At 23.6% G+C, this 12,045-nt stretch overlaps 1 protein-coding gene across 1 annotated transcript; it reads left to right on the top strand.

The window, feature by feature from the left end:
• Positions 1-6,433: 6,433 nt before the first annotated feature.
• LOC101490751 (uncharacterized) lies at positions 6,434-7,058 on the top strand. Its single transcript, XM_004487956.4, has one exon. The coding sequence runs from the start codon at positions 6,580-6,582 to the stop codon at positions 6,913-6,915; it is 336 nt and encodes a 111-aa protein (XP_004488013.1). The 5' UTR covers positions 6,434-6,579; the 3' UTR covers positions 6,916-7,058.
• The last annotated feature ends 4,987 nt before the right edge of the window (positions 7,059-12,045 follow it).

Here is a 12,045-nt window from a genome sequence, read left to right on the forward strand (position 1 = left end):
AAACTGTAGATAGTGACACATCATTTCCATATTCACTTGACTGTGCTGGCAGTGGCACAGTTTCCTATTTTTACTTTTACTTATTTTTTTACTTACCTAGAAAACAATAATGAATTTAAAATATTTTCTTAAAGTTATAACTAACATAAAATGGTAGTTTTAAAACAATTGTGATAATTATACATATTTTAACTAAAAAATTATATGAAAAGCACTTAAGGAAATATATCACAGCTTTGTCCTTCATGTAATTTCTTAAATTGACAAAGTAATAATTTATTGCATTAAATTAAAATATATAATCAACTTAGTCTTTTTTAGCTAAGAATCGATTATATGGTTTTCCAATTTTACATATGATTATCAGGATCTATGTTTATTTTGATGTAACAAAAGAATATTTAAATTATATTTATTGATTTTTATATATGTGTATTATAGAAATATTTTGATAAAAACTTAGATTAATTGAATTTTTTTATAAATAATTTAGTAGTAAAATTTATATACTTTAAATATAAAAAAGAAATAATAAATTTCATATTTAAATTCAAACTTCTTTATATGAATATCTTTACGTCTATCAAGTGTGCTCTAAGGCAACCACCAAATCAATATTCACTCTATTGGCAAATCATCAATTTTGGAACTAACTGATCAACTTATTGATACAACGGCTTGATTTTTAGTGATACAATGGGATGATTAATTTATGCATTGATTTCAATTTTGAGAGTAGAAAATAATTTTAGAAATATAAATTGATTTTGATACAATTTATTTTACTTGTAGAATTTATTTTAAATTAAAATCAGAATTCAAGTCTCAAATTTTAATTAACTCATATTTTACGTCAATATATTTATTTCATAACAAATCATTTTACCTTCAAATTATTATTATTAAAATAATTTTATGAAATTAATTTATTGAAAGTGTATTTACTGTAGAAAAATGTTGGGAAAATAGTGTTTATCCTTGACAAAAAATGTGTGACTTTAGAAAATAATAACACACTAATTAAGTAATATATTTAATTTGTACTTTATACGAGAAAGAGAAATGATGAATTATTTTATGGAAAATTGCATTTATCATTTGGTTTTTAAAATACACTTACGTTTTATGTATTTTTTTAAAAATTATACATAACGTTTTTGTTTTACTTTTATAATTTTATTTGTCATTTATAAAAAGATAGTAGGATGTATACTTTGTTTATGTTATGTCAATAAGAATCAAATTATACATTTTAAAATTACAAATACTATATATATAGAAGTATATCTATAAGTTAAAGTAAATTTTTTAATTATATCATATAATAAATGACAGAAATAAATATAAATGTAAAAAAAAAAAGTTTGTGTTATTTAAGAAAACTTATAAAAAGTTAATGTAATTTCGCTATATATTATTTTATAAAATCATCCTCCATTAGTGATATCTGAAAAAGAAGAAAAAAAAAGTAGAATAATAATGAGTATAATAGAGCAAATAAATCTTCTTTACTATTTTAAAGTCACAGTCCCTGAAAAGAAAAACGTTAAACTAAAAAAGTAATATGGGTTATATTAGTTCAATTGAAAAATTTAAAAAATAACATGGCATTGGATTTTGTTATTTCATTCATCCATTGATCTTAATTTGGATTGTTGGTATATGTACCATGCCAACAGAAACTTGCATGACATAATTTATGTTTATTTTAATACTTATCAAGTTAATTGTAGTTTAATTTTCAAACATTATTATATGTTGTATCTAGTTGATTTTGAATATTTATCGAGTATCAATATAATTGAAATGTTAGTAACTAATAATATTTTAGGCTAAATTACACATGTGGTCTCTTAACTTAATTTTAGGTAATGTTTTAGTCTTTTATCTTTTTTTTTCCCGATTTAGTCCTTTATTCCTAAAAATATCAAATAAAGTATGAAAATATGAGTATATTTGAAGATTTGCGTTACGAATTTGATGAAATTTATATTATGTTGAAGAATATAATTAATTTTATGAGTTTTGATTGATTTTTTTTTTTTGAATTTTTGTATAAAAAAGGATATCATTGTTGAAATTTTAAAACATAAAATATCAAATTGTCACTTAAAATTAAAATAAAGGACCAAATCGGGAAAAAAAAAAGATAAAGGACTAAAATGTTACCTGAAATTAAGTTAAGGGACCACGAATGTAATTTAGCCAATATTTTAAAAATTGGTTAGAATTGAGTAAAATTGGTTAAGTCATTGAACTGGATTTAGTTTTGAAAAAATTGTTTGGTTTATTTAAAAGTTTATATTTTTATTTTTGTAAAAGAAAATCCATTTTTAAAATTAGAAAATAATAAAAAATTTAAGTTTAATTTTAACTAAAAGAAATTATTCTACTCAAACTCTTATTCCACTTAATTTACAAAGCACATGATCAATATAAAATTTGATATTTTAAATTATATTAAAGAAACTTATCTTTGTTATAAATGTTAATATATTTGTTATAGATATTAAATATTTGTTATAAATTTTCACTTTATAAATTATGAAGCTATATATTTGTTGTATTTTATTATTTACTTATTAAAATGTTCATTAAATAATTCGACTATAAATCAATCGATTAAACTATGATCAATAGATCTTGTCGATTCGACTTTCAATCCAATTTTTAAAATATTAATTTTTAATGATGTGTTTATACATTAATATTTATTTAAAAAAATATATGATTTAATTATCAAAATTTTGATATTCAAACAAAATAAAATTTTATATACATATATATATATATATATATATATATATATATTAAATTTGATATAAATTTGATATCAATTAATACATGTTTGATCACATCGTTACAATATATATGTTATGAGTCATATTTTTTTAAAAGAATATAAAAAAGTTAATTACATTTAATTATATATAACATATCTATATTTGACACAAACTACACGCTAGTGATATATAAAATGAGATATTTTATTTTTAACTACAGTTATTTATATTACTAACATTAAACACACACAACAAGATTCCAAAATTAATATTTTTAGACAGACATCAAAATTAGTTTTTCTGACTAGGATTAAGTACACACAAAAACCTTCCAAAGTTTGTTGGTATGATAATTTTTTTTGTCGTACGTTATTTATGATTTAATTGAACTCTAAATTATAATTATTTAACTGAACTCTAAATTATTATTGCTTTTAATAATCAGAAGAAAAAAAAAGTAACTCCGTAATCTCCTCTTAGAAAAACTTTCCAAAAGCTCTTATAGAAAAAGCATTCGAAGTGACATTATAAATTAGATTCACTAAAAAGGATATGCCGGCGGCCTCCTTATAAGGTCAAATTAAACGAAGATATCTATTTGGCGGCTCATGATTGAATTATATGTATCATTGTTTTCGTCACATCAAATTTCTCTAATTCTTCCAAATAAAGAGAAATTAGTATTTTCAACAAACTATATTTGAATAAATTATTGTGTTGTTAAAACAATGCCTTATTTTCAACAAACTATATTCGAATAAATTAGTATGTGTTGTTAAAACGAGGCCTTATTTTTTATCTAGTATATCGATTATCTCGTTGAGTTGGAAGTTAGCGTTAGATAGGTAGGTGTATTTTAATTTAAAATAAGCATTTTATGGTCCCAACTTGTCACCATTAGAGAAATTATCCATCCATCGACCAAGATGATGACGTCCATCTAAAATTTTAATGTCGATGCAAATTGTCACATGGTAGTAATGTAAGGTTCTATTTTTTTTTTTGGCAAAAGTAATTAATATAAGATTCTCTAAACCAAGGTTACTACTTTGGGTATATTTTCTTTCAAATAATCTATTTTTAAAAATTATTTATCAATATATTCTCTTCTCAAAATTATATATCAATTTGTCCTCTTTTTTTAATATAGTAAGAAGTCGTCATTTGCAAATGAAATTTTTACGATGATAACTTAGTATTGATTTTTTATTTTAAATATAGAAGTTACTAAGTAATGCAATTCGACTAAAATTGTTATTCTTTCATGGTAAATGAAACAATAAATTCAAGAGAGGTACGATCAATTGATCATTTTGAAGTCAATATTAAAAGAAAATGGTGTGATTGTGAAATTTTTTAAATTATACACGTATCTTGTTTTACATGTCATAATTGCATGTTGTTACGCTCGTCAAAATTATTTAGTGTATTTGTCTAACGTGTACAACGTTGTTAATGTATTTAAAATTTACAAAGAAGCGTTTTCACCTATATTTAATTAAGGACATAAGCAGTCTTTTTTATGAAATTGTTGAAAAAATTTGTGTGGCTTTCACCTCAGTGTGCAGTGAATGTAGGTGAAGCCCTTAACTAGGTACACGAACTACAGGTGAAACTTGTGGATTTTGACCCAAAAAAATGTTACAAGCACTTTTTAGTAAAAAAAAAATTCTACAATTTTATTTTTGTGTTATTTTGATCATATTGATAATCCATATATAACTAAAGAGCATAATTAAAAACAGACTATTAATATTATAGAAAGATTATAATTATGCTCATTTAGAAATAAAATGGTCCTAAAAGAAATAAACTGGTCTTAAAACGTACTCCTTCAGATAAAATATATACAGAAGAGTAAAATTATATATGTGACACTTTAAATTAGGTATAAACTCCATATAGTATTTTTAATTTTTATTTTATTTAAGTCTTTTAAATTCATTCTAATAATAGAGTTACTTTTTATGTTATAAATCGTTTGTATCGTTGTCTTTTTTTTTTCTCTTAAAATAACAACCGTCTCCATTAAATTTATAATATATTTTAACATAAATGAGATGACAAGTTTAAAAAATATATATTTTTTTTAATTTTTAAAAATAAAAAATAAGACTCTTCAATCTTCATCCTCTTTATCATCTTCTTTCTCTTCAAATTTATAATATCCAGCTTCTTCATCATTTTTTTTTTCAACCAAAATTATCTTTTCCCCTCCATATATAATGTCCATTCACAAATTAAAAATCCACACATTTCAACCTAGCTAGGTGCAAATAGTTTAAACTAGAATAAAATTAAAATTCAATTGTCACAAGATTGTTTACAACAACAACAACAACAAATAGTAAGTCTTCTCATATTCCTCTCTCTCTCTACTTTTTTTATAATTAATATTTTTAAGGTTTTACTAGAGTGATGTAGTTACACTTTATTTTTGCTTAAAAGACTCATTTGGGGTCTCCTAGTAGCGCCGATGACACATTAAAAAATGAGTTTCATCTTTGCAATGATATTTTCACAAACATTCCTTTTACAAGTATCTTTCAAAATAAACCTTCTTCATGTAATCTCTAATAATCTCCAACTTATTAACATAATGGTGATATCCACCTATTTTTATAGTTGTCAAGTGGACCACATAAAGAAAATCAGAATAACAAATGAGTTCCCTAAAATACAATTACTAACTCAACTTGCATACTATAATTAAACTAAAAAATACTACTATATGAATATGCTATATATATTCCAAAATCGTTCTTTAGTTAATACTTATTAAACAATAATAACACCAAAAAGTAGTCAATTAATAAAAGATAATTTTATAAAAAACAATAATAAATACATTTAATAATTTAAAATTGTAGTTATATGTGGAGAAAAGTTTTTCAAATGAAGCTCAATTTATGAATACAAATTTTCTTTTTCGCCAACTGTTTTCTTCATAACTAGTATGATAAGATTTAGTCATTAAATACCATTTTATAAAATGATACACTTCCTTAAAAAAAAAAAAATTCTACTAATATTTGTACGAACTTTCCATTTCAATGAATGTATTTCCAAATGCACTGCACTTGAAAATGGTCCAAATCAGCGGCGCGTTACAATTACCTTCATTTTTAAGTAAAGATGTATTTAAGCAGACATTTCTATAAAATTCTATTATCCTTATTTATAAACTTTAATCGCATTTTTCGCATATATTAAACATAAAAAGAGAAAATATTAACAATTTCTTTTTAACACTTGTTAAGATATTAAATATAATCTTAAAAGCGGTATCTTCAATTTTTTAAAATTTTAAAGTTTGATAATTTTTTCACAAAACTTTATTTTTGTTTATATTTTTATTTTTTTTAACAAATATCCTAAAAATATTCGTTAGCATGACTCAAAAAATAGTTAACGAATTTAATATATCCATTTTATTTGTAAATATTCTCAAAATATTATTTATATATAAATATATTTAATTTAATTTTTTTATTTTTTAAGATAAATTAATAATAAGAGATATGTTTAGAAAAAAAATAATAAATGAATTTTTTAATTTGAAAAGGGTATTACATTTAGTGACAAATAATTAATGAAAGCTTATAAGTAAGAAGATATGTAGTATATATTTAAGTAATCTTCATTAAACATCAACATTCTTTTCACTTATATAAAACAAAACAGTGGTGAAGTGAAGAGAAAAAAAAGGTTGAAATAACCATAGAGAATATTATATTTATTTAACCAACAACAACCACAATACAATAATATTGCATTCTATAAGTAAGTGTGATTGATGGGTCGTTCTTTGTTCACAACAATTAACAAGAACTCTTCTACTAGGAAAAGGAACCCGACAACAAAAGGCAAAAATTGTGAGACAACAAAGGTGAAATCGAAGAGCAAATCTAGCAGCAGGAGAAAAATGTGGTTTGTTTATGTGTGTGATGAAGAGGAGAAGGAATTGGGTAGACAAAAAGCATCTGGGTCATGTCCTTATTGTAGGGGTAAGGTTGAAGCTATGGATGTTGAGATCCAATGGAGGTTTTGTTTTTTGCCTATGTGTTTTAAGATTAAAAGAAAGTATTTTTGTACTTTATGTGCTAGACGTTTAGAATTGCAATTTCATTAGGTGGTTTTGGATATGCTGATATTTTCATTTTTTTAATTTTTTTTTTATTTTGTGGGTGGAAGAAGGTATTTGTGTAAAGGGAAAGGAATTAATATATTATTTTCCTTGAGAAGCATGAATTTTCATTTGTGTTTCATATTCAACTTTTTTGTATTTCCCCTGTTTTTAATCACTTTGAAACATAGTTTCTCTTGAATAAGGGTGTATTTGGTTTAAACCAGGGGCATGTGTTCTGTGTTTAATTCATCGGAGGAATTTTAATGGAGGAAAGAATAAGGGTGTATTTTAATGGAGAGAAATTGTTAAATACTTTTGTAACTAAAATATACATTGAATTGGATAAGGAGTGTAAGCATTTGACACTTGTCTAGACATGGCAAAGGGAATGGAGAGTCGTCTTTTGTCTCCCCATCCTCACACTTCAATTACTTGATACAAATCCTTATTCGTCCTTGTTTCTTGTTTTTTATTTCAATGTCAAATTTAAATCCGCGTTAATTCATATATATAAATAATAATTTTAAAAATTATATTATTATAATTAATATAATAAAATAATTATTATTATATAATAATAAAATTAAAAAATATTAATATTATATTTTTTATAGAAAAATTATAATTTTTAATATTTCAGAAAATAATAAATATATTAAATATACATATATATATATATATTTAATTTTAAAATAACAATAATATTATTAACAGAATAGGACAACTTTTTCGTCTCAGTTTTTTAATTTTAATTTCATAAAAATTTGCATTTGTATCCAATTTAAACATATTTTTTCTATCCAAATTATTTAAATGGATATTCACAAATGTAAATTATATTGTTATCCCTGTACATATATATTTGAATTAATTTATTTAAATTTATTTAATAATTTAATTATATATCACATAGAGTTTATGAAAATAACTTATTTTATTTTCTTAAGTATTTTATAATAATTTACAGCTTATAATTTATATACAATCTGTTTAACTTTATTTATCTTTTAGTATAAATATAACTTATAGGAGTACATTCATATAAAAAACTTAAACACTAATACTTATATAATAAAATATTATGTTACTATCGTTTAATTAAACTGGATTAAGCGAGAATATATATATATATATATATATATATATATATATATATATATATATATATATGTAAATAGTGTAGTCAATCATCAATAATATATCAAGTGAGTATATGAAAGAAACTTATAAACGCTCCTTCTATTTATTTTATAATACCCCAAAAGATGATTTAAATTTACAATGAGGTTTTGTTTTTCTCCACTAAATATTTAAAATATTTTATCCTCCTTATTCCATCATCATTTTCTGAACCAATAACTATAAAATTATTTTTTATAACTTTAATATAAATATAATTTAATAAAAAAAGTTAAAGTATTTAACTTAAATTTTATATTATAAACATCAATATTTTAATTAACTTTTATTTATATTTAAAACTAAAGAAAATAAAAAGTCATAACTCTCTTTAAAGGAAAAATAAATCTTGTCTTGAAAGTCTAAAGGATAGTTTGAAACAAAAACTCTTGTCAGCATTATAGATGTGAAGGGTTGTCAACCCTTTTCAAGGATCGATTTAAAATTGAAAGCCTAGTCAGCATTATTAAAGATACTTTATATCTTATCAAAATTGTGGTTGTTGGCTAGCAACTCTCATGGTTATGTCATTTCATTGATAATTAAAATCATATATAATTAGTATTTTCATCACAACAATTTTACATGCAAATCATGTATGTATTCACCTTAAAAAAAACTCTACCAAAAACAATAGATAATATGAGAATAAAAGACTCCAACTATGTAAAACAACATTCTCGTATTTAGCTTAATTTTCTTTGTTAGTAATTTTTAGGCTATTCACGACAAAAATTGAGTCCATGCGGAAGATCTTAGTTAAAATTTTAAAAAGAAAAATTGAACTCGTTGTACTTTTATTTTTTCTTATTTTATGTTTTTTGTCTTAATTTTTCAATTTTTAAAAGAATAAAACTTTAATAATTTAGAGATCAGTCAAAATGTAAATAAAATTTGATCAAAAATTGATTGAGTTATAATTTAATTCAAAATTTTCAAAATAATTTATTTTTAATTAAAATTTATTAACTATTTAACTTCAATTATTTAATTTCTTTTTTATTTATGTTTTAAACCATAATAATGTTAATTTGTCATATATATGCTATTTTGCCCTTCCTTTTTTAGAAACACTGGTGGACAAACGACAATATTAATATTGGGTCATTTCCAGAAGAGTGTTTGTCTCTTATGACTGAGCACCTCATGGATCATCACATGCAACTGACGTTTTTTTATGCAGAAAATATAATTTTTTTTTTAAATAGAGAAAAGAACAAAAATCAACAACTAATACTTCAAATAAAGTTTTATTGTTCAAAAATAGGAGTTAAGTTAAATTTCAGTTAGTCCGAGTTAAATCCCAATTAGAGGGCTCACTTATAAAATATTTAAAAAATCATGATTTGATTTATTTTTTTTTTAACAAATTAAAAACAAATATATTAACATAACATTTCAATCACAAGAAATAATTAGAACAAGTATGAAATAAACTTTATAATTTGAATAACACAAATTAGAAACATAAAGCTTGAACTATTCAAACAAAAAACAAAATAATTGAAAGCACGGCGTTGATAATATCATAGCTAAACTCTTTTACATACAATTTGATTCACCTTATGTTAAAAGTTTAATATGCTCAACAATATATAAGATATACATTTAAAATATATGAACAAAAAATTGTCTCATGTTTTAATTTTCAAATCGTTCACGCTACTACAAACCAAACTAAATTAATTACTTGATGTATTACACAGTCGCATGAAAAAACACCATTATCAATAAAATGAAAAAGTTAATTACATCAAGAGTTATAGACTTAAATAACTAATTAGATAAGATATACAAATAACTAATGTAACTAACTAACTAGTGACTTTAACTGACAAACCCCCGTATCTAATACAAATACTCAATATTTGTAAGGTCTTAGATAATGATATATAATATCACAATTATGTTAAGGAGAATATTAAAATTTAAGCGTTGAAAATGAAAGATATATGAATAATTCATTATCTCAATGACTTTAAGTGTAATGTCCAAATCTCAAGATAATTCAAATCTTTAACTTTGTTCTTAATGCTCCCCAAACTCCTCAATAAGGGTATTAAAGCCTTAGATTGGCTGATTAGTAAATCCATGTGTAATAAATTATTGGTTCAATTTTTTTCCTAATTGTGTGGTAGATTCAAGTGGTGTGCTTCATTGATTTGTAACGGTGATGCTATTGATGTGAGAGCTCACTTATGAAAGAGATTTTAATTTTTTGTTGGAAATATAATATCAATATCTCTTGATAATTTATATCTTAATTTTATAATTAAAATTTGTTGTTGTTCCCTGTGCTTCTCAAACTCTCAAACATAATGTAATGAAAGGTCACCTATTTCGTAATGTTTTTTGACCTGGCTTGTAATCTCATTCAACAAAAAAAAAGTATCGTAATCTTCCCCTTTTATTTTTAAAAGACTTTTTTTTTGTATTAATTTAATTTTGATGAAAGTTTGGCTTTGTTGTTGTTTCGACACTATTTGAATGTTGTTTCTGGCCTATATAGTCAGTTTATGATTTAATTCAAGACTTTTTTTGTGTGTTAGAATAATATTGACAAAATACTAACGACATCTACTAATTGAGTTAAAATTTAAAAATAATTTAAATCTTTTTTTAATCACAAATATAAATCAAAATATATTTAATCTAAATTATAGATTAAATATACATGATGCAAAATATATTTAGTGATAGAAGAGTTCACATTAAAAACCACACAACTCAATTTAGTAGTATTAGGCTATTAGCTATTATATACATCTACCAAACATTAATATGCAACAACCCATACTCATTGAACTAGCCAATCACTTGCTTCTTGTAAACACTTTCCATACATTTCTACAAGTAATGAGAATAAAACAAAATTAATGAAAGCTTTCATATTATAGCTTCCCAAGGTCTATTTCCATTGTTGGTACAAACTTCAAATTTTGACAACATATCAATCCTTTTATGGAAAACCATCATGGATTCATTCAAGGGAGGAATCAATGTTATGAACTGATCGAGAGAAAGCTAATACATCATTGGGATCTTGAGCTCTTTCACCACTTGAAATTGTGTTCTCACGAATGATTATTTTGGCCATTGTGTCACTCTCTACTTCCCTTTTACACTTATCATCGTTGCTAATTTGGTTACTCTCTCTTTTCTTCTCTTGTTCTTTTTCTACTTGCTCTTTCCTTTCTTTATGTGCCTCCATAAACCTTGACTCTTGTTGTTTGATTAATTACACAACAATAACAACATATATCATCAAGACCCTTGTCAACTATATATAGCAAGTGATATTTTAAATGGATCATTTGTATGTACACGTGTCAAGTCTTCGAACGTAGAAACTACTACGTGTCTCTTGTTTGTTTTTTTTTCTCATGGTTATATCAAATATTAATTAATTTATTTATTTTACTATTAGATTGAGTTTGATCAATATATGGCTATCCTTGAATGCTGAAACCAACACGTGTCCATTCCTTAGTTTTAAATGTCTGATGTGAGAGTCACACGTGTAAGCCATTTGACATCTAAAAAGGGATAAGAGAGTGAAGCACTTGAGTTTTGAGGGTCTTAAAATGCCATATCCAAGCGTGAACATATGCAAACTTGGAATGTCGCCACCAAAATTTCAAGTATGAGTTCAAATTTTGAGTTCGGGAGCCGATTATGCGTAGGGAAGGTATTAGCACCCTACGATATCCGTTAAAAACGGTTACCTATAATTAATTGTGCAAGATTAATTTTAACTTAAGTATATTTATTTTTCTTTATTATTAAATATGAATAACAATTATTACTATTTTTAAAATATGATTTTAAAATAAATATGTACTTAACAAATAAAGGACAAAAGAAGAAATTTTTATTTATGTGCTTGACAAGAATGTGATCTTGCTCCTACGTATCTCCCAGTGCGATGGAGAAATCAAAGCTACGTAGTTCTTG

The sequence above is a fragment of the Cicer arietinum genome, chromosome 1 (genome assembly GCF_000331145.2).
Source record: "Cicer arietinum cultivar CDC Frontier isolate Library 1 chromosome 1, Cicar.CDCFrontier_v2.0, whole genome shotgun sequence".
NCBI lineage: Eukaryota > Viridiplantae > Streptophyta > Magnoliopsida > Fabales > Fabaceae > Cicer > Cicer arietinum.

Excerpts from the sequence above, each read along its gene's own strand:
- LOC101490751 (XM_004487956.4), top strand. The coding sequence starts at position 6,580 with ATGGGTCGTTCTTTGTTCACAACAATTAACAAGAACTCTTCTACTAGG.